We start from the raw sequence: 23,010 nt of genomic DNA on the forward strand, positions 1-23,010 counted from the left end.
GGCTGCGCGGAGCAGCGCGGAGCGGAGCGGGGCAGGGCGCGGCGCGGTGCCCCGGACGGGCTGCGCGGGAGCGGAGCGGAGCGGAACGGAGCGGCCCGGCGATGGGCTCGGCCGGCAGCGGGTAGGGGTAGGGGTAGGGGTAGGGCGGGCGGGCAGGTGCTCCGCGCCCCCGCTCCGCGCCCCCGCTCCGCGCCCCGCCATGCGCCCCCGCGGAACCCCGCGCTCCGCCCGCTGAGCCCCGCTCGCTGCCTCGGTGGGTGGGGTGGGTGGGTGCGTGGGGGGGGGGAGTGCGGGGGCCGCCCCCTCCCCGCTCCCCCCGTAACTTTGAACGATGATCACAGTCAACGCGGATGGGAAGATAATGGTCAGAAGATGCCTCGTCACCTTGAGACCCTTTAGGTAAAGTTGTCATTTTCTTGTCCCTCTTCCCGGCTCCCGACCTGGCCCCTGCGGGGTGGGAAGCGGTTGTCGGAGCACATTTTGCGTGGGGGGCTGCAGCTCGCCATGGAGGGGGATTGAGCCCAGATTAGGATGTCAGGGATCCAGGCAAGTTTGCCCGCAGGTCAGCGTGCTGGTTAATTATAGGGCTGTTGGCCGGTGTCTTTTTTAATACCTTTCTCGCAGATGTTGGTACTCGGGGGGAATCAGTTCCTCTGGTTTAAATCTGCTGGTGCTGATGGGGATTTTGAAACCCACCCTGAACTGGCAGAGGGGCTGGGGTTGATATCCGAGCCTGAAACCGCCTTGCTCCAGCATGCCCGTGCCCACCTATCGCTTTTTTCCCCTTGGTGTAACTCTCCCCAATTTTGCCCCCATGCATTCCCTTCCCCTCTCCCGTCCTTGCTCTCCAGCTTCCTTATTTCACCGGAGATGCGCTTTGGTTGCTCCTAGGCTTGAGACACATGGGAGATGTCGGTAATCGCTTGGTTTTTCTACGGGCAGAGGGATCAAAAACCCACAGAAGGGGAAAGTGCCGGGGGGCAAAGCACAGGGTGGGGTGAGCCCACCCTGGCGGTTGCCAGTGCTCCCCACTGTGTTTGGGGGCTGGGGATCACCTGGGATCATCGGAAGGATCTGCCTTTTTGTTTAGCCCAGGCTACTGCCTGGAGCTGGAAGGGAGGACGGGGCTTGTGCTTGCGCTGCTTGCTTGCGCTCAGGTTTGGAGATGTTGTCAGCCTCTCGCCGGGAGTTGCCTGGCTCTGCGCTGCTTGTCTGGAGGGATTCCTGCTGCTGGATCCCACGGCGGTGCCCTGGGGCTGGGGAACTTGGCCAAGGGGATGTCGGAAAGCGGTGGCGGAGTAGGGGCATGAGGGTCCCCACGGCTTGGGCTTTCTCCAAGCGTGGGACGGGGAATGACTGTGAGAGAGGTAGGAAGGACACATGCACCCCAGGGGTATGCTCTTAGCTTGGCTATTCGCTCTCTTAGGTGGGTTTGAAGTCCGTAGTGAGGAAGTGACTGGCCTGAGCATCCCTCTCCCCGGTGCCTGGGGCATCACCCCTGGGGCAGGGGAAGCCCATCTTCAGCAGTGACCTGGGATCAGGCTGGGGGAGCACAGGGAGTGAGTTGCAGGGTGATCACAAAGTCCCACTGGAGATAAGGATGTGTGCGGATGAGGGGTTTGTGGTGGCTGGAGGGTCCCTGGTGTCTGTAGCAGAGCAGAGCACCTGCACCGTCCTGTCTGTGTGCCTTGGGCTGGCTTCTGCTTTCAAACCAGTGCAGACCAGTACGGGTGACACTGGAACCAGCGGAGTTACCCTGTTGTTAACCAGTCAGGCTTTCCCTGTGTAAGACAAGAATTTCCCAAGACCCTCTCCTAGCTGTCCCGCAGTGTCCAGCTCTGCATCCCCTCTACATTGGTGTCATGCTGAGCGTGAGCCCTCCATGTCACGGTCCTGTGTCACCTTGCTCCCAGCCCAGTGTGGGCAAGCGTTGGCGCAGCCCTGCTCCAGCCGTAACCCGGTGCAAATCAGCACTGCTCCCCTAAAATCGGCACCCCACGTTCTCAGCTGATGTGAATCAGGGGTGACCTAGAGGAGTGGGAGAAGATACTGGCAATCAGGATGGGTCCTGTAAATCGGGTGCTCATTGCTGGCTGGGCAAAGCCTTGCTGCTCTAGGGAAGCCCGTGGTGTGATCCCCTGCCTGGTGTAGACTCCTGGCAGCGGTGCCATCAGCAAACAGCGAACAGGAAACCTGACCCTTTGCACCAAAACATTTCATTAACCACGCTCCAGACATGCTTAGCAAAGCAATGCAAAGCTCTGAGCTGTGAAAGTGCCTGCAGCAAATGTGAAGGGGAGAGAGAGCAAATCAGCGTAGAAACCATTTGTAGAAATGTCCAAGGATGGCTCTGACTTCATCTCAGCAGCAAAGGGTGTTTCATTTGTGACAGCGCCGGATTCAGGCAAGAATTCACTGTGGAGCCCTGGTCCAGGTTGCCCAACTCTTGGTTTTGCAGAACGTGGGGAGTTCAGGCAAGTTTGCCAGCTGGAAACCAAAGCCAGTCTTTCTGTGTGTCTGTAACATTGGCCTGTAAGAGAATTCACTCTGGTCCCCTTGACAGAGGACGGTTCCCATGGCTGAGCATCATTTCGACAGCACCGTGACGGTGTCGGGCTCTGAGCAAAACAAGGTTTGCAGGAGAGGGAGCATTTTTTTATTAGCCCAACTGCTGCTGCTGTTAGAAATTGTGGCTCAGCTTTTGGGTTCAGGAGACTTGGGTGTTGAAAACTTGTCTAATAAAAGATGTTACCTGTCTCTGTAGCCCTTGGTTTCCCCATGCACCTGTGTAATATTCACCCTGTGGGTCTCAGCTGGGTGATGCAGCAGCATGGACAGACAGTCCCAGTGTCACAGCCCCGTCCCGCTGGGTGCTGCTGGCCTTCCTCCCCTCATCACTTCCCAACTCATCGCTCAGACCCCCCTGGCTGCATCCAGCTTTAAGTTCCATGTGCCAAAATCTGCAATGACTGGGGCATCACTTCCAATTTTCACTAAAGACTCGGAGAATTTGGCTTCCTTCTGTTTTGGGCACCAAGCCAGAACCCAGAACTGTGAACATTTTGGTTTGGGGAGGATGTGGAGAGGGACTTGGCACCAGAACCATGCCCAGGCAATGAATTAAACGTGACATTGGATGACAGGCAAAGCCACCATGCAGAGTAGATGCTACTTCATCATTGGAGCTCCATGGTCTTCAGTGAGTTAGACTTGATTTTGGGGGCAGAGGACCCAGTGCATTTGATAGGCAATTTGGAAGGTCTGGGGTCTGGTATGTTTTGCCTACTTCATGGTATTTGTTTTCTGCATAAGGAGTTTCTGCTCAGTTAAGGCTGGGCTAAGCATTTTTGTTCACCTGGAGAAGGTTGGCACAAAGTAAAAGGGATGTGGTCCTCAGGTTGAGAGCCCATCCCTGCAACCTCCCTGCTCCCTGGAGCACTGCTGCTGGGCTGGATCCGCTTCTCTCCTAAGCATATACATTCCAGTTAGGCTCTGATCCCTCTTTTTTAAGGGAAAAAGCATCCCGCGCCTCCCCACTCTCTCTGTAATCCAGTCAAAATGAAAAAGATTTCGTCTCCTAATGAGATGCTAAAGCACAGATCACCTTTGTATCTTTTTCCTTCCTTCCTCTTTTTCTTTCCTTCCTCTTTTTCTTTCTTCTCGGTATTTAACCATCGCTCCTTGCCAGAGTATAATTATGAAGATTAAAATGCATAAACAAGGTCTTGCATAGTGATGAAGATACTGTCAATAGGAGGGGTGAGAAGGAAGAGCAGGATCAGATCTGATTATTTAATCAGGTGATGCTTTGTTAAAATGCCCCTTGGGGAAGGGGACAGCTGGTCGCTGGGTGGGTTTTGTACCATGATGTGCTCCCAGGGAGGACCCTCAGTCACAGAGCATGGCTGGGCTTTGACCTCCTCCTCCAGCTTGTGCCTTCTCCACTGTGCTGTTGTCCTCTCCTCCCAGGGAGGTGCCATGGCAGACAGTGTTTCCCCCCCCAAGGACAAATTCAGCCCTCTGAGCTGCAGCTGGGTGCTGCAATCCCCTCTGTTGTGTTCCCGAGAGCCTCTTCCAGACCTAGCGCTGCACTGTGTGGCTCAGCACGGGGTGTGATAATGGGAACGGACTAATGTCCCTGAATCACCCTCTCTCCAAGCAATTTATGGGACACCACGTTGCTTCGCAGCATCAGGGATGCTCTGCTGCCTCCACAATCACCTCCCTGCTGGAGCTGGACCACGGCTCTCTGGAAACCATTCTCTGAGGTCTGCTTTGGGAGAGGGGCTGAGGTCTGTAGTCATCTTTGCGTGCAAATGCTGCAGCTCAATGGTTCATCAGCATCTCCTAGGGAGGGAATGGCTGTGCTCTGCTGCTGGCTGCTTGTAGGGCACGCCAGCCGTGCCTATAGCCAGGCCTTTAGGGGTGGGAGTCTGATTAGCCAGGTGTATGATGCTTTTTAGAGCTTGTTTAAACTCCTTTCCACCCCCCAGGGCAGGCTTATTCAGAAATAAAAGGGACTTGAACTGCTTCACTCCCAGAGTACCTGCCCAAACTCAGGCAGTTTTATTGATGCACTTGAGCATCCCCTCTCCCAGGTGGGTCTGCTCTCCCAGCACCTGGCTCTGGGTCTCCAAAAGGGTTAGAGAGCTTTGTGCTGGTGTTCAGTGTTCTGCTGGCAGAGCTTGTTAATGCTAATGAGCCCAGGGTGTTGCTCTTTCTCTTGATTAGGCCGGAGATGGGAAGGGGATGGGGAGCTGCACAGTGATGCGTGTCCAGAGCCTGTGGCCAGGTGACCCTGATCTGCTGGAACCCAGCTGGGGATGGGGCAGGGCTGACCCGTGGCAGGGGATGGATGGGGGTTAGATGCCCCTCTGCTGTGGGCAGGGCTGATACTTCTCAGAGCAGGCAGAGGAAACCCTTTGCTCTTGAACTGCCCGATGCTGAGAGCAAATCTGCACTGTGACTGGGGCTCAGGTGTGCATTGGCTGTGTGAGAGCAGTGTTGGACCTGGTGGGATGGAGGTAGGGAGCTCGTGGGGTCCTGTGAACGTGCCATGATTTGCCTCGGAGCCTTTCCAGGCAGGGCAAGCCTGGCTATGCCATGCTGGGACAGTAGGGACCTGCCCTGGGAGCTCCTCCAGTAGATCTCCCCAGGGAGGCCCGGTCCTTCTTGAGCTGCTTGACACTGTACTTCAGCTCTCTACAGCATCTCCTGTAGCTAACAAGTGCTTTGAAGCAAGTTACTTTATTTGCCAGCCCTTTCTAGCAACAGATAATTGCAATGCTGGCGTGTCGTAGCCCGGACTTAATGGCTGGTTCCTAATCCTCTGCCTCTTAACTACACAATAATGATTAGATGGAGGGCTGTGGTGTTCCTTTCCAAGTCTTTCTCTGGAAAAGCCTGGTTTTGGTGTTGGGTGGCTATGCTGTGTTTCTGTGTGCAGCTCCTGAGCCCTGCGGATAATGGTGTGAACTTGTAAAGGAGAGTTACTGGTTCCTGTCCTCTGTGGTTTGCTTCCCTTCGGCTCGGGGATGCTGAGAGGCAGAAATGCAGCGGGCACCCCCAAGGGCTTGCTCAGCTCCCTATCCCACATAGGATTTATCTGTTTGAAGACAATCCCGTTGTTTCACAAGGCTGGCTGACAGTTGTCTTTTCTGCTTCTCCTCCTTGAAATTTTCCTTGGGTTTGGCCAGCTGAGATCCCCGGTACGGCCGTGGCTCTGGGAGCTGTCGTAAGCGGCACGCGGCAGCGGCTCTGCTGGGGCTTTGCCTGTGCGTCTGTTGGAGGATGCTGCACCTCCACGGAGACTCGGAGGCGGTGGCAGCATCTCTGAGCGGTGGAAAGAGGTCAGGCATCCGTCCCTTGGCGCAGCGTGCTCTGCTTGCACGTCAGGGAGACGGGAAGGCTTGGCTTTATGCTGCCTGGTGCACAATAACCCTCCTGCTTGCACAGAGCTCCTGCCTTCAGCCTTTTCACCCCCCAAAAAAGTTACTGGCCTGAATAGGAGCAGCGCTGAGAGCTCCTGCCTCTCTCGCAGCTGCAGGTGACCACAAGCTTACTGGGAGCGACGTGCGGGTCGGCATCCTGCCCGGTGTGTCCCCGCGGGAGCTGCTTTCCTGCCAGCCTCGACGAACAAAGCGGCGATGGGATGGTCCCAGGCTACCGTGTGTGCTGCCAGCACGGGTCCCTCCTCGTCCTGCTGCGCACAAGGCTGCCCACGCCACGCAGGCGATGCCGGACACAATGGCAAATACTGGTGGCCTAGTTACAGGGGGAACAAAAGACCTTTTTTTAAAAAAAAAAAGTGTCGGGTTTTTTTTTGGGTTTTTTTTTTTTTGATCCTTTGGGAGGAAGGGAAGGTACAAGGTCTCACTTTTCTCTGGACTCTCCCAGGAGGAAAATGGCTATTGTTTATTGTAGTGGTTCCTGCAGGCTGGGTTACTGGGCTGGATCTAGTGGAGCATCATAAGGGCAGTCGTGGACTCGCTCAGCTTTCCCACTGCAAGTCCTCCACTCACTCTCGAGGCCTGCCTGTCAGAGCAGGCTGCGGGGATTTCGGAGGGTGTTCTCAGGCAAAACCTGCCTGCTCAGTGCCAGGGTTTGGGCAGAAGCATCTTGGGGCTCTTCACGAAGCACATGCGGGTCTGGCTGTGCTCGGGGTGAGGTACTGGTGTGCTCTCACAGGGCTGGGGCTGCAGAGATGCTCCTTGCCCAGGCTGGATGGGGTGAGCCACGGGGATGGAGCAGTTGGGAAGGAGGCAGGGATTGTCCCGGCTGTCTCTTCCAGACATCCCAAAACAAAGTGGCTCCTGCTGCTGTGCAGAGGGGTTACTCCAGGGCGGGCGAAGGGTGGTGGGGCTGTCGCAGGAGTGAGCTGGTTCCTCGTCACACCTTGTTACAGCTCTGCTTTCCCTCCTGCAGGATATTTGTGCTGGGCATTGGATTTTTCACCCTGTGCTTCCTAATGACGTCGCTGGGAGGGCAGTTCTCAGCCAAGCGCTTGGGGGACTCGCCCTTCACCATCCGGACCGAAGGTAAGCACGGCTCTGTGCCCATCCTGTCCCACGTGCTGCTTGATGGCCCCCAAACGTGTGGTCCAACCGAGCTGACAAGCGCCAGGGATGCAGGGAGGATGGTGTTCGGATGCCTTCATTCCCAGGCTCCCTACTGACCTGTTTCAGGGACGTCAGGATGGCTCAGGAAACTGTTGGCCCTTCTTGCTGTGGCATGGGGCACTTTGCAGCCGTGTGGCTAAAACCTGGCTGTGCTCATATCCAGAGGTGTACAGGCACAGTGGGGACGTGTGTGTGCTGGAGTGTGGATGCTGGCCCTGGCTCACAGCAGAGGGGTGGGAAAACACCGGTGACTGGGGCTGACAGGATTAGACCTTCAACTGCTGGTGGTGGTGTGGGTTGCATGCGCTGCACCCAGTCTGATGTGCTGAGGATTTGGCTCAGGTGCTTGGAGGGCTCAGTCACTTTGGGCAGTTTTGCTCTGCAGGGAGTGGAAATTGTTCCTTAGGGACAGGGAAATAAAAGGCCTTTGTGGTTTCGTGGAGGTACTGAAATGTAGAAGAGAAATATTCAGATTTTTAGCAAACGTGCTTTATGTTACATTTTTTTAAAACGCCTTTTTTGGCAAGATGTGCAGTCAGCTCGGGAGACAGCTTCCATGGTGGGAGGGTGACATCCTGCTCTTGCTCTGGGAGGACACTGCTGCACTGAATTGAGCTTTGCCCTTACTTTTCCTCTACGATCCCAGCCTGGAATAGCACAACTGAATTGCACAGAGGGAAATGTCTAGCTTGAACTCTGGTGAGTAGGGTGAGATAGGCTTGGTCAGGCCACCATGGTCTTCTCCTCCTCCATACCAAAGGTGTGGAGGGATTTGAGCTCCCCAGCCTCACCTGGAATGTGATTTTTGGGCATTAAATCCTTTTCTTGTGGTGCTGGAAGAAGTGCTAGTTGCTTTCCTATGGAAGGAGAGGACTAAAGTGGTGGTTTCCAAAAGGTGGATGGTGCTTGTAAACTGCTTAGTTGACTTTCAGAGAGATTAATGGGCAGCCTGCGGCAGCTGGCTTTGTTTTGTCCCCCGTGGATGGAGCACATGGCGGCTGGCGTTTCTCCTCCTGTGCTCCCCTAATTGTTCCCATCATCAACTCCATTAAGCCCCTTCTCCAAGGGACTGGTGTTTGCCTGGCTGACCTCAGCCTGAGCAGGTTGCAGGATCAGTGCCTTTTGGAATTTTCTGCATATTTTACCATGGTCAGGGTACCTGCCCCTGTGAGGAGGGTGGCTGCTGTGGTAATGTCCCTGTCCCCATGCCAAGTGCAGCTCCCAGGATGGCTGGTGAGTGAAGCCTGGTTATAGGGGACTTCTTCCTTCTCGGGATGAGAAGCAGCATGTGAGAAGTGTGGGCAGAAGCCCCTGGACCACTGCCTTCTCCAAACTTGGCTTTTGACGTGGGTCCCCAAAAGGTTTGGAATAAAAGGTGTCACTTGTTACAGCTGCTCTCTGTCCCAGGAGAGTCCCAGTGTCCCCTGGGAGCTTGCGGAGAGCTAGAAGAAAGGCAATGAGGGAGTAATTAATTGTGGGACCAGCCTGAGCTGAGAGGTGGCACAGGTTGTGCTGCAAACAGCAGCGAAGGTTTCCAGAAACCTGCAGAAGCCCTTGGTCCCACCCCAAAAGGCTCTCTAAAGTTGTGTTGAAACGATGGCAAAAAGACAATTATTCAGCTTCTTTATCCCCTTTCTGGATGCCTTGGAGTGGAATAGCTTTCCTCATCCTTATTCTTGTCATCAATTTAACCCAAATCTGTAAGTCCATGGATTCCCATCCTTGCGTGTCTCTTGTTTACTGGGCACAATGTCAGCGCAGTCCTGGAGCTGGATCAAAAAAACCCTCCTTTTTCAGGCTCTTGCACCTCTGAGTCCTCCATGCTTACTGCTTTAGGTGATTAAATCAAGGTGTGTAAATGGGTTCACCTTCCTGCATCTGAGATTGTGGTCGGTGCCCTTGGCTCTGCTAAGGGCTGTACTGCAAGCACCTGCCTTGCTGGCTGGGAGCGATGCCCGCTGCTTCGCTCCGAGGGTCTGGATGTCGCTTCTGGTAATGGCTGGTTGGTCTCATTTAAAGAAGAAAAAAGATTTATGACCTAGGTCCTCTAATTTCTCAAGCTTTTGGTCTCTTAGGTCTGTAACTGGCTAAGGCAAGTCCTGCTTTGTTAGAAAGCTCAGAAATTCAATGTAAAACCATTCTATTTTTTTTATTTATTAGCTGGATTTGCCAAACAACATATTGCTTCCAGATGAATTGCTGCCAACTTGGCTGTTGTGTTTCTTGTTGGGGAAGATTTGGTTCATTCGTGGTCTCACACACCGTTTTGAAACACGAAGCATCCTCTTCTGTTTCTGGAGGAAGGATGCTGTTTTGGAAGAGGGTTATATTCTTTGTCCCCTGGACTTGGCAGGCATGACATGAGGGGCATTTTCTAGCTCTTTAACACTGGGTTCAGGCTGTTGGGGTTCAGCCTTTCCTGTGTATTGGTACGTAGGGACTGGCCGTCCTGCCTGGTGATGTAGCTGTTGTCAGCAGGGCTCCCTGCACACAGCTACACGGGGTGAGAAACCCCGAGGGCAGAGTGGGACCAAGACCTCAGGGCATGTACAAGACTGGAGCTGGAGAGGAGCTGGCCAATGTCACTGCAGAGCCCTCTCTGTCACCTTTGAAAGGTTGTGGCTCTTGGGAGAGGCTCTGATGGCTGGAAAGCCCCACTATCGCACCAATGGAAGAAGGCAGGAGGGACGATGCATGCTGGGCAACCTCACTGGTGCCACTGGGAAATGGGGAGCCAAAGCCTCCAGGAAGCTGGCGAGGTGGGGAAACTCCATCCTTGGAAACTTTCAAAACATATCTGGCTGGTGTGTGGCAGTGGGCAGCTCGGTCTGACCCCCAGGTCTGCTCTGCTTGGAGCAGGAGGTTGGGGAAGGGACTCCAGAGGTCCCTCCTGGCTGGGGTGATGCTGAGCTCCCGTGGAGGAGCGCTGAATGCACGTCGAAGTTGGTGTGGGTTGGTGGGAGCAGAAGTGGATATGCTTCTTAATAGTGCTGCGGCATCTCAATAGGTCTGTTTGAATAACAAACTGGTGTCTAATTAACATGCGTTATGGATCCTGAGGAAACCCAAGAAATATTGCTGGTCGTTATCGTTGCTGTTAAGTGCACAATGCTGGTCTGAAGACAAGCTCAAAGGAGCAGGTTAATTTTGCTGGGCTGATTAGTTCTTGATGTGAGTAATGGTGGGAATCGGGCCAGTATTCACACAAAGCTGGACAGGTTCAGGGCCATTGGCTTTGGAGGAGTTATTGGGTGCATGGCTTCAGGTCTGCCATGCATGAAAGCCTGGGCTTGAATATCTCCCCCGACCGGGCTCCCAGCATGAAACCGTCTGGAGCACACTGGTGATCCCGCCTGGGGAAGGAGCCTGGTCCCTGCTGCTGCTCTCCTCTCTGCATGGGCTCATCAAAGCATTGGGTTTAATGGGCCCTTTTGAGCATTATTCATTAACTGATTAATTTTGCATTGCAAGCTGGCACCATCCTCTCTCCGTACGCTGCAGGTGTGGGCTGCTTTACCAGCATAGCCGGTGTATTTAGTTGGGTATGTTTGTGGCTAGCAAATGTCTGCTCCTGTGGTCCTTCCTGGGGGTGATCCTGGCTTTTGTGGCTGTTTGCTCTGGTCCTTGTTTCCACGTGTGCCACCAGGCTCAGCAGCGATACTGTGCAAGTGAAGCTGCCCGTGCATTCAAATGCCTGCAGGGTTGGGGTGGCTGCAAAGAGCCGGGGGGCATCAAGCCCAGCACCCGAGCGCTTAAAAATAATTTGCATTGGAGAAATCCTGTTGGGTTGTGAATAAGTGGTAAAACTCACAGTTTGTGGTCCAGTCTAGGCTGGGGCTGTTCCTATTTCTCCCTGGGTGTGCTGACCAGCCCAGCATTGAACCTCGGATATTGCAATCCAAGGGGAAGCTTATGAAAATGCCCAAGACTTGCCCAGAGCTTTCTCGGCTTCTGAACTGTGTGAGCAGCTGATCAAAACCAAAATGAAGATAGATGTGAGGCAGGGGCATGAAAAGGAGAAATGGATAATGTCACAGTCCAAAAGTTAATCCCATTTTTAATTTTATTTTTGTATGTGAATCCTCTTCTCAGAGGCTCTCTCCAAAAGCCAGATTTCTCGGTGTGTGCCAGAAATCATTCCTCAGATGGATTCTCTGCTTGGTGATTCGATGCAGCAGAGGCTTTGCATCTTAACAATAAATAAAAAAAACCTTCTGAAATGCAAGTTATTTTATCCTAATCCGCTGCTGTCAAGTAAACACAGACAAAGGTTCCTTTGTTTTGAAATGGCCACCGCGAGAATTTGTTCTACACACAAAGATCTAGATAAAAAAAGAGAACAGACAAGTCTATAAATTTTGAATGTGGGAGATGCTTTGGGAAGGGCTCTAGACTTGAGAGATTGAGTTTTCTGTGCCCGCTTCTCTCCTTCTTAGAATTTAAAGTGTTTGGATTTTTTTTTCCAAGCATCTTCCTTTCAGTTTTGTTTTAGTGCTGGAGTCAAGCTCTCTTGGGGCAGGGGGCTGATCCTGAAAAAGCACCAAAATCTTTAATTGTGGTGGTGGTGGTGTGGCTATGGAGGGATTTGGCAGCAGTCCCTCTGCCCGCAGCTGTGCCCCAGTCCGGTTTCAGCGGTGATGTACATCCCACTGGTGGAGCTTGCTGCTGCAGGGGATTAGTGGAGGAAAATAGGTTATTAAGTGTTAAAACGTGATTAGATGTGGCTGGAATATTGCCTGCAACTGCTGTAGCTAGTTTAAAAAATGGCAAGACTTCTGATTTCTCCTGCTGTTGATTCCTGTATGGTAGGGTACGAGGTGCTGGAGGAATTTGCTGCAGTCTCAGGGGATGTGTAGGACAGGTCCTGATGTCCCGAAATGGCTGGAGCTGAGCTCTGCCCTTGCTGCGGGCTTCTGATCCTTGCAAGAGGGCTCTGATTTAATTTCAGCTGACCTTGGTGGTACTTTGATACAAGTGCTTTGAGTGGTTCATCTAGATAGAGGTATCTTGGTGCTTGGGGTCTGTGTGCTGCAACAGCAGTTCTCGTGCTGAGGTCCTTGAATCTCGATGCCTTTGGGAAGTGGGGGTTTGCTGAGCACTGGAGTTGTGTGTTTACTGTTCCCATAACTGTCTTTTCAACCCGTTTTCAAGTGTTTCCTGCCTGGATTGGAGCTCAGCTTGAGAGCTCAACACCTGCCTTTTTCCACCCCAAAATGAGCTCCCAGCAGCATCTCCAGCTGGTTTCCTGTTGGTGACCACAATCCTGTGTTGTTCCCTCAGCTGCTTTGGAAACAGGATCGGTGGGGACAGGGGACAAAGGAAAGACAAAAGTGGGGAAGAGCTGATTTTAGAGCACAAGCTGGAAAATGCAAGGAAGCAGGGGTGAAACACATCCTCTGCAAGGCTGTTGCACCTTGTCCTAGGTTGCTGAGATGTGTTTTGGGGTCTGATCTCCTCGGGGCTGCAGGCTATGAACCCTTGTGGTGGGTTGACCCTAGCTGGATGCCAGGTGCCCACCAAAGCCATTCTATCTCTCCCCCCTCCTCAGCTGGACAGGGGAGAGAAAATATAACAAAGGGCTTGAGGGTCGAGATAAGGACAGGAGAGATCACTCACCAATTACCATCATGGGCAAAACAGACTCAGCTTGGGGAAAATTAACTCAGTTTATTACAAATCAACCAGAATAGGGTAATGAGAAATAAAACCAAATCTCAGAACACCTTCCCTCCACCCCTCCCTTCTTCCCAGGCACAACTTCACTCCCGGATTCTCTACCAACCCCCCCCAGTGGCGCAGGGGGACGGGGAATGGGGTTTACGGTCAGTTCATCACACGTTATTTCTGCCGCTTCATCCTCCTCAGGGGCAGGACTCATCACACTCTTTCCCTGCTCCAATGTGGGCTCCCTCCCATGGGAGACAGTCTTCCACGAACTTCTCCAACGTGGGTCCTTCCCCCAGGCTGAAGTTCTTCACGAACTGCTCCAGCATGGGGCCCTTCCACGGGCTGCAGTCCTTCAGGCACAGACTGCTCCAGCGTGGGTCCCCCACGGGGTCACAAGTCCTGCCAGAAAACCTGCTCCGTGGGCTCCTCTCTCCACAGATCTGCAGGTCCTGCCAGGAGCCTGCTCCAGTGCAGGGTTCCCACGGGGTCACAGCCTCCTTTGGGCATCCCCCTGCTCCGGCGTGGGGTTCTCCCCGGGCTGCAGGTGGAGATCTGCTCCACCGTGGACCTCCCTGGGCTGCCGGGGGACAGCCTGCCTCACCATGGTCTTCCCCATGGGCTGCAGGGGAATCTCTGCTCCGGCGCCTGGAGCATCTCCTCCCTGTCCTTCTTCACTGACCTTGGGGTCTGCAGGGTTGTTTCTCTTACATGTTCTCACTCTCTCTCCGGCTGCCGTTTCTGTCTGTCCCGCAACTTTTTTTCCTTCTTAAAAATGTTATCACAGAGGCGTTACCACTATCGCTGATGGGCTCGGCCTTGGCCGGCAGCGGGTCCGTCTCAGAGCCGGCTGGTATGGGCTCTGTTGGACACAGGGGAAGCTTCCAGCAGCTTCTTACAGAAGCCACCCCTGTAACCCCCCCCCCCCCCCCCCCCCGCTACCAAAACCTTGCCACACAAAGCCAATACAACCCTGGCGGGATATTAAACAGCTTGTGGGCTGGGGCAGGGGGTTTCCCAGTCCCGGGATTTTCTGCAGCTGGGCAATGGTAACTGCCTTGACCTGGAATCTGTCTGGAGGTGGGCAGTGCACCAGCGCCTGCGGGGACTTTCCTTGGTCTGTGGCACAGCAGAAGTGCGGGTGGTCAGAGGACAGCTTCTGCTGCAAAAGCCTCTGAGATTTGGTCATTCACTTTCATTTTGCAGGGAAAGAAAAATAAATGTGGAAAAGTTATGGAGAAAGCCTGCTGGGGAAGTCCCACTTGCTGGCTTGGGGCATCTTGTCCTGGATGCCAGCTGTGGGTGAAGCAGAGCACCGCTGCTTTCTTGGGGTGTCAGAATGGCTCTGGTTTGCTGTGTTGCGGTATGGGACTCTCTGGAGAGGTCCAGCAGACAACAGCCAAGGCATGTTGCACTGGAAACGGTGTTTAACATCACCTACCAGAAATCCCGCCCTGTTCTCCCCAAACCCAGCATCCCTCCTGTGTTCCAGCTACTGGAGTGCTCTGCCTCTCCTGTGGCTGTTGTTTGCTCCAGTTCCTGGAGTCTCACCTGCTTAAAGCAATTTCTTCCATCAGTGAACACAGGAGAGGAGAGAGAGGGAGATTCTTTAGGGCTGTGCAGCACAGCTGAGTACTTTGGTGTTTGTGGCTTCTGTTTCTTTCCAGAGCATGGATGTTGGTGGAGGGGGGCGGAGGGGTGGGAATTGTGCTGCAGAAGATAATGTTGAAGGTTGCTCGGGGTTTTGTAGGGCATCTTTGCCGTTCCAGAGTCATAGTACCGTGAAGTGATGGGATCTCATGTTATTTCAATCCCCTGAATTGCTCCCCGAGGAGCGGAGCAAAAAGGCCAAATAGAAACGTGAGAACCTACATGATCTCCTCGGAGGGGTCCTTTGCTCCTGCTCCTGTCTCTGCTGGTTTTCTTTCTGCTCCAGCAGCATCCCAGCTGGGTTAGCATGGCCAGGTGCCATCGCCGTTTGTTCTCACAGAAGATGCAGAAAGGTCAAGCTTGGATTTGCTAACGATCAGAGTGAGCTTGAATAACTCTGTCGTCCTCCCTCACAGTCAGCTGTGCTGGGAGGGGAGGAGGAGGTCTGTGTGCATGATCCTGACCTGCCACGTACCCTCTGCGTGCAGCTCATCGCAAGGGAGGACAGCAGAGGAGGGGACGGCTGGGTCGGCTCTGCCTGTGGGGTCCTGGCTGCAGTGAGATGCTGCTCAGCCTGAAGGAGCTTTAAAGGAAAACACAGATGTGTTCATCCTCACACACCAGTTCCCTCTCTCTTGGGAAAGGTAATTTCTGGACCGGCGTGCAACCTGGGGTTGCTGCCGCTTGTGACAGATCCCAATCTGCTCCTCAGTTATTTCTTCTCGGCAAAGCACATAGTTCTTCTGACAGGAGCTTGAGTTGGGCAAAACATCTGAAAGTTGCTTTGTGGCTTTGACGATCCCTTTTCTCACCTGACATTGCTGGAGAGAGGACCCAGGAGTGAGGACTTGGGCTGCTGCCTCCTTGAGACGTGATGTACAGATGCATGGTTCTGTACCTTTCGCTTTCAAAAAGTCACACGAGTTATAAATTTATATCTTGATGCCTTTAATGCATGGTGAAGGTGACAGGAGAACCAGTTGCAAAGACTCGTGTAACCAAGTGACGGTGACGGCACGGGCAGAGCGAGGGAGGGAGCTGAGCAGACTCTGCTGTGCAAACTCAGCTAATTATTCCCACTTTCTTCCCGAGTGAGTTATAACCCTCTCCTGGGCTGCTTGTGTTATGTTTTGATGTTGTCTGCTGAGCAGCTCTGGATAACTGTCTGCAGCGGCTTGTAAGCGGCTTGTCAGGATCCGCTGCTTGAGCGTGTCTCACCGGATGGCGCAGGCAGTGGCCGGGATGCTTGTCCAGGCAGAGGGATGAGGCTGTTCTCATGATCTGAATCCAGAATTTCCTTATGCCAAACCCTCTCGAAAGGCAGCGGGAGGTTCCCCTCCTCCCACAGTGCCTGTGGGGCCGTTAGCCGGAGCATTTCCCTGGGTCCCCATGGAGAGGGTGTGGGTAAGCGGCTGCGTGTCACCTCCATGACAACTGGGACATGCAGATCCCGCACGTCCCCAACGCTTAATTTTTCTGCTGCTGCATCCAGAGCTGGATTAAGAGTCTCCTGGAGCCTGTGAGCCACTGGAGGGGTGCCAGCCAGGGGATACCCATGGGGAGGAGTGTGCTATGCAGCTCTTCAGTGCCTGGGGCTCGTTTCCAGCCTTGCTGCGTCCGTCCCATCCAAAGCTGCTCCAAGCAGCCTCGGGGGCCAGAGCAGCCAGCTGATGCTGTAAGAAGTTGCCTGGTCGGTGCCGAGCCGAGGTGGTTGGTACTGGGAACACCTCCTTGGTGAGGAGCTGTGCTGGGAAAGATGGGCTTTTGATTTTTCCTCCCCTAGAAAAATGCTGGGGCGGTGGGGCTGGCTCTCCAGCTGGCCCAGAGATGCCGTGCTCTGGCAGCTCCTGTTGCTCAGGAACGTTCTCTTGCTTCCTCGTTGTCCAAGCATCGGTGGGGAGAAGGGGGTTAATGGAGACCCCAAAGCAAGGCAGAGCCCAGATGCAGGGTGAGGGCTTTCTGCCTCCCCCTCGACCCCGCTCCTTGCCAGCTCCTGCCACATGCTCGGTTGCTCCAGGGGCTCTTTTAAGAGGATAACGCCGCACGTGGCAGTAGTAACAACTTATTCTGCTCTTGCTGTTGAGTATGGGAAGGCTTCTTTAATTATGGGTTAAAGTGGTGCTCTGTGCTGAGGAAAAGCTGTTGGTGATGGACGCTGCTGGGAGCGACTGTGGGTGTCAGCTGCCCCCCTGCACCCCACGCAGCACCCTGGGGTGCGAGTGCCGTTGGGTCCACCGTGTGGCAGCGAGAGGCTGCTGCTGGTGCCGGGCTCGCACCCCCATGAGCAGCACAAGGGTGTCCTTAATCTGCTTTTTTTTTGGAGCAGACCATTGCTTTGCCCAGGTGGAGAAAGTAGGGGTTAATTCCTCTCCTGTGCCTGCTGCTTCTGGTGTCCCCGTGGGCCATCCCACTTCGGTCCCATCACGGTGCATCTCTCGTTGGGCTGGTGAACGTGCACCGTGCTCGCATCTCCAGCCCACGCTTGGAAAGGGAGTTTAAAGTGGAAGTGTAAAACTTTACTGCTCTTATTAAATTGCTATTGCAGGCAGGGAAAAGAGTGCTGTTAAAATGAGGAAAATAAAGGCATCCGTGGGGTCTCCACATGATACCGGCGTTACTGCCGACTTCTGCAGGGATGTGCTGGGGGAGTAAAATGCAGATCGGTGCTTTGCAGGGCACAGAGGGGTAAGAAGTGTAAGGGCCGCTGTAGTAGTGGTTAAGGCTTAATCCACCCTGGGAACATGTCTCTTACTGAAGAAGTGCTTGTTTGATACAATTGCTGCTCAGAATTGGATGCCTGCAGGCTTAAAAAGAAAAAAAAAAAAGCCACCAAACTTACTGGAAGATGGAAGTGTGAATTCATGAGTCTTAAACTGGTGGAGCAGAGATGAAGATCTCTGCGCAGTGATGTGCGCTGGTCCCTTCCCTGCCGCCGCCGTGTCGGAGGAGGGAGGAGCAGTATCCCGCTGGCCCCAGCGCTCTGTTATCTCCATAAGCAGCGACTCCCAGGGAATGATTAAATCAATTAATTGATTTTCTATAGCTCATAAGGAAGTCAAATGGTATTTCCATCAACGTGTGATGAGCAAACACCCTACCACGGCCAGGAGGAATGTTAATGGCTCTTTATGCTTTTATTACCCCTTTTCACTCCTAAATCAAAATTCATCCTGAGCCCGGGAGGCAGCAGGTACTTCAGAAAATAAAACTAGCACAGTGGGAACCATAGCAGCCTCTGTAAAAGCTGGTTTTTCCCACTGATTTATTTGTTTCTCTGGCCTAAACGAGAGACCGGGGCTCGGTTCAGCTCGCGCAGAGATTAGCTGAGGCTTGTCCCATGGCTCTGCCAGTGCCCTCCGGCTCCTGCGGGCTTTGCTTTGGGCTGCCGCCCCGCTCTGCTGCTGCTGGAAGGATCCGGCCGCTGGGCTCGGCAGAGGCTGATGGGTTTGGAAGAAGGGGATGATTTATTCGCCCCTGGAAACAGAGTGGCAGGATGCCCGGCACTGTTTGGCCAATATTTTTGGCTGAAAGAGAAATGGTAATCATTTTGGAAATGTTAAATTAGTGAGTTCTGCTGTTTCTGAAACATAACGTTTTGGGGCAGCTGTAAATAAGGCTACGGGCTCGAGCGCTGGACGTGCAGAGCCAGCGGAGCGATGGTGGTGCTGAGCCTCCTGAAGCCCTCCTGGCTGATCTTGGGGCGTGCAAATGCTGGGTTGAATCCTTCCTCTGCCCGAGGGGTTTGGGCTGATTTCCTGCAATCCTTGGGGCATCGGCTTCTGATAATTTAATTTTCCCCAGGTCAGCAACGTGGGCTGTTAGGAGAAGAACCAGGTGAGTTAAATGCCGATGCTTTTGGAGGAATACCTCTCTTGTAAAGGCCAAGAACTGAAATGAGGGTTGGTGATGGAGGTGGTCCCTGGCTCGTGGGTCTGTGGAGCCGCTCTGGGGCTGCCCCTGTGCCGTGGGACCGGTGGGTGCTCCTTATCGCCTGGAGCTGGGGGTCCCGGCTGCAAAACCAGCATCCAGCCATGCCCTGGGAGCCCTGGTGCCCTCTGGGCTTTGCTACTGGCAACTGCCCTTGAGTAAGCCCTGTGCTGGAGCCCTTGTGTTTTAGGAAGCAATTTAAAATCGATGTTAATCTTGTAGTTTGAAAGCCTTGCCTGCAGCGTGAGGTGTTTGGAGCACTGCAGAACAGCTTAAAATGCAATTTAAAATAGTGCTGGCTGGCAATAGAGGAGCAACTAAAAATACCCTGCTGATACTTTTTCAAAAAAAGTGAAAGGGGGATGAGAAGGGGGGAAAGATGGGGTTAAAAAAATAAACTAAGTGAAAAGTGAACTGCAGCTTGTGCTGGGGTTGTGCATATTGGTCTCCTCTTCCCCAGCTACCTGCCTTTTCCAGCCCATCTCCTGGGACTGCTGGGGAGAGGAAGAGACGACCGAGCTCATTTTGCCTGGCAAATGATGGCTTGTGGCAGGACTTGTGGGACCATATCCATGTCCCATTGGGAGCATCAGGTGTCTGGTGGTACTGGTGTCTGGTGTGGGGGTAAGGAGTAATAAAAGTTGGGGGGGAACAGCCCTGCGCTCTCCCTTGCAGTAATGAAACGCTCCTGTCTGTGAATATAAGTGTCTATTTGTATTGCTCAGCTTCCTGCCTTTTCTTATTTATATGGAAATGGGGAGCGAACATGTGTTAGGGGGGAGATAGAGAGCTGCAGTCTGCTCTTACAGGCGTTTCCTTCAGGGGGGTGTGGGCAGGGGGAGCTGGTTGGGGTGGAGAAGTGGCAGGAGCCCCTTCTGCAGGCTCAGCTCGAGGTCCCGCAGCCGAAGGGCTGCCCAGAGGGAGGGAGCGGAGACCCCAAACCCAGCGGGGTTGGTAGGGGGGCACCGGGCTGGCAACCCCCCCTCCATGCTGTGTGCAGCAGCAGGCTGGAGGAGGACTGGTGGGACCTTGGGTGGAGGCTGAGGTTTGCTCAGAACCTCTCCGTGGCCTCTCTCTAACCAACCTCCTCCGTGAAACCTAGTCCAGCATCACCCTCCTGGGGGGGCATCACCCTCCCATGGGGAGGACCTGCAGCATGCTGGGGCACGGAGCTGCAGAAGGAAAGTGGGGGTATGGATCATCGCTCGTGAAGCTTTTGGCAGCGTGGGAGAGCGGAGCCCGAGGATGTGGCTTTGCCGTGGCTGTCCGGGAGCGGGGTGGGCAGAGCGGTGCCTGGCCGTAGGGGTGGCATGGTGCTTGCGGGAGTGATTTATGGGGCCGAATGGGATTGCTTCCCATCTGCTGGTGCTGTTTCGGGCAGCGTGCGTGCCATGGCACAGCCCGCTCTTGCTTTCAGACGGGGAACTTCAGCAGATTGGTCCCCCCGCTGCGGTGTCTTGCCCCCAGGCACTGCCGGCGTGTGTAGGGGGGCTGTCGGAAAGTCGGGGGGGGGGTCTTTCGAGCCTGTGGCAGGGTTGCGATTGCTGCTATCGCATGGCTGCATTAGCAGAGCCCTGGGGTGGCTCCTGCCTGGCTCAGCCATGGCACATGGCTGCCAGCCCTGCGGTGCCGGAGCCGGCGTGCGTGGCGTAGTGGGGCCTGGTGGGCTCTGCCCGCCCGTGGATGTGGCGAGAAGGAGTGAAAACACCCCTGAAGCTGCACGCTTGCCGTTGATTGCACAGGAGTGGATGAGGGGATGGATAAATCCAGGGGGTAGATGATAGCAGGCAGGTGGGATATAATCTGCTTTACCAGCTGGTGACTTAAGGCTGCTTAATTTGGCTGATTGCTGGGGAACCACTTCCCTGCCGGCCATTTCCAGCGGCTCAGCAGCAGATCGATGGTGCAGCTGGAGCCGTACCGAAGCGTCCGCTTCACTGGCAGCTCCCAAGCTGCTTCGTGGGCACCTCCAGGTGCAAATTGCTGCTGCTGGCGTGACAGCTCCCTGTGTGGCTCCTTGTGCTTTTTGCGTTGGGGCACTGGCTAAGCAGGTCCGTATTTTTTTTGTATAACTTCAAATAATAAATCCATAGCAGTCTGATGGCAAATATGGGTGGGTTTGCTGGAGGCAGCAACTGGCTGGGTGCCCATGCTGGTGAGTGGGTGCCCTCAAGGGGTGCAGCTATGGACCTCATCCATCCCTGGAGCAGCTTCCTCCCAGCGTGGGTGCCGAAGGGATGGAGACGGGAGGTGACCATCGCTGCTGGGCTGACCCTGGCCTTGGGCTTTCTTGTTGCCAGTTAGTGCTGGGTCTCTGGGCTGTGACTGTAATGGATTATGTGTCAGGGTTAGCTGGAGCCCTTGGCTAGTTGGCCTTTTGAGGGGTTTAAGTAGCCTGGAATTGTCCTTTAAAGGAGAAAAACAAAGCAAAGCAAATGATGCTTTGGATTGAAATTAATTCAGCTGGTATTTTCAGTGGACGTAAGTAATATCTTACCATCTCTGAGCAAATTCCCTTCTTGTACTGGAGCGTTCAGCTGTTGCGAGACAGCCAGGCAGGGATATAACTTATGTCTGAGAAGGGGGGGGAAAAATCAACAACAAATCAGCCATGTTATGAACAGCAGAGATATATTGTGGAATTGCATTTTAAATGTCAGGGGGAGGTTTCAGCGCTGTTCACACTGATGTGGGTCGAGGCTGTGCCTCGGTCTCCCCCCGGAAGATGGACTCTTGTGGCTGCTGGGTTAGGGAGGCTTTTGGTCTCATTGAAACTGGACTGGTTTTTGGGTGGAAAAGCTCCCTGTAAGCGACCAATGCCACCTCTGCACCCATGGGGTGGCACTGGGTTCCTGCATCCACAAGGAGGAAAACGCAAGGGATGTGTTGGGCTGAGTGGTGGTGTGCAGCTCAAACATCATTTCCCCTACGTGTTTCTCTTTCCCCATCTTCTTGGCATGAAGCTGATGCTGAGCAGCGTGCGACCCGCCCTGCCCTGAGCAGGATGGGCCCGAGTGACCCAGGGACAGGTGGCTAAAGGGAACATGGCCTCAAAGTGCTATTTTTTTTTCTCATGAGGGGCTTTAGCTCCTTTTGAAAACCTCAGCCCAAGCATCCAAGAACTGCACATAAACCTGTCTGACAGGGTGACATCCTGCGCGCTCCATCCGTGCTTGTGAAGTGCTGGGTGGAGATGGCTCCCAGCGTGAGCAGTGGTGGGGCGGCGTGGGGAGGATGCTCAGGATCCCAAAACACGATGCCTGAGCATGGAAACTCCTCATCTGCTCTTTCCCCTGTGGCACAACCTGGGCTTTGCCAGTGCCACTTCACATCATCTCCACTGGTCCTCGTGCCGTGGCCACACTGGAGATGCTCTGTGAAATGGTGCTTTTTCAGCTGCTCTCTGCTCCTGCACGGTCGCCCCGAGGCATCTGGCATTGAACTTCACCCTTGCGTCCAGGTCTGCACATGCAGCAAAACTCATCCGCGCGCCTGTCCTGGCTCCCGTTCCTGGAGGTTTCGGTGACAGGTAATGGCAGGGGGTGGGATGCCTGCCCAGGGAGGTATTCACTCCAAGAAGGTATTTTAAAGACAAGTGTATCATTAGTGAATTCGCTAGGGTTTCGACCCATCCAAATTTGAGCATATTGGCTGTTGACTATTCCACTGGTTTCGCAGAAAAACTATTTCTTCTTCCACTAGACATCACCCTTAGGGGATGCTTTCTTTTTTTTCCCTGATTTCATCCAATTACTTAGCTGTATGCTCTTCTGAAGCACCATAAATAATTCTCCTCCCTCTGCTGTGTTTACCAGCATGTCTCATGAAATCCAGTAAGATATGATTGATTGCAATCATTATTTCCTAGTGCTGGTATGAAAACCTCTGTCAGGTTCAGTGATTGCCTTTAAAGAGTGGCTGCCACTCAGGAAAACTGTCAAAAACCTGTCATACTTTAGCAAACTCCAATTAATCTGTTGAGCAGTTTTACTTGTGTTTTCTTTCCCATCATTGCTGATTATCAAGGGTAATTAGAATATTTTTCCTTTGTAATTAGCAGCTTGCTTGCTTTTTAAAAAAAAGTGGCTTGTAAGACTATTTTACTGGGTTTTCATGCTATCGAGTTGGGTTTGGGTTTATCCTGTCTGCCTGCAGTGCTGTTTGCAAGTGTCTCAGGGATCTTCATCACTGGCTTAAGGGGAGAAGCTGGGGGTACCGGCTGGGCTCACCTCCATCCTCCGAATCCCCGTCGCTGGCACGCACTGTCAGGCAGCCGAGCAGCCGTTCGGCGGGTGTCTGGGTCTCCGCTTCAGGTTAACAAATTAATCCTGGCTCTTGCATTTTTAAAAGAGTCGCTTCAGCACTTTTCCGCCTTTCTTTTGGTTTTAATGAGACACACTTTCCAAGAGATGTAATAATCATTGCCAAAAATGTCAGATTGTTCTTGTTATCCTCCTTAAGCTTCTGGAACAACAACAACAACAACAACAACAACAAAGGCCAAGAACAGAAAAAGGTGTTGATGAGGAAGGGCTTCGATTTCATCTCCAAGAGCCACGGGAGGGCTGCGGGGAGATGTGCCCCACGACAGCTCTGCTTTCTGGCAGGGTGCCCGAAAAGATAACCCAGTGAAGGCTGAGATTTGTTTTTT

General features: G+C 53.6%; 1 protein-coding gene across 3 annotated transcripts in view; it reads left to right on the forward strand.

The window, feature by feature from the left end:
• The first annotated feature begins 242 nt into the window (after positions 1 to 242).
• Positions 243 to 23,010, forward strand: part of MGAT5B (alpha-1,6-mannosylglycoprotein 6-beta-N-acetylglucosaminyltransferase B) — a 70,670-nt gene continuing 47,902 nt past the window's right edge. The window contains exons 1-2 of one of the 3 annotated variants that reach the window (XM_052808199.1): positions 243 to 399; positions 6,925 to 7,037. In XM_052808199.1, coding sequence (XP_052664159.1) covers positions 332 to 399; positions 6,925 to 7,037 — 181 coding nt within the window. In that variant the 5' untranslated portion in view covers positions 243 to 331. Of the gene's footprint in view, positions 400 to 6,924; positions 7,038 to 20,304; positions 20,411 to 23,010 lie in introns of those variants that run through there. The other 2 variants (XM_052808198.1, XM_052808200.1) reach the window with 2 other exon arrangements.

The sequence above is a fragment of the Harpia harpyja genome, chromosome 14, assembly GCF_026419915.1.
Source record: "Harpia harpyja isolate bHarHar1 chromosome 14, bHarHar1 primary haplotype, whole genome shotgun sequence".
NCBI lineage: Eukaryota > Metazoa > Chordata > Aves > Accipitriformes > Accipitridae > Harpia > Harpia harpyja.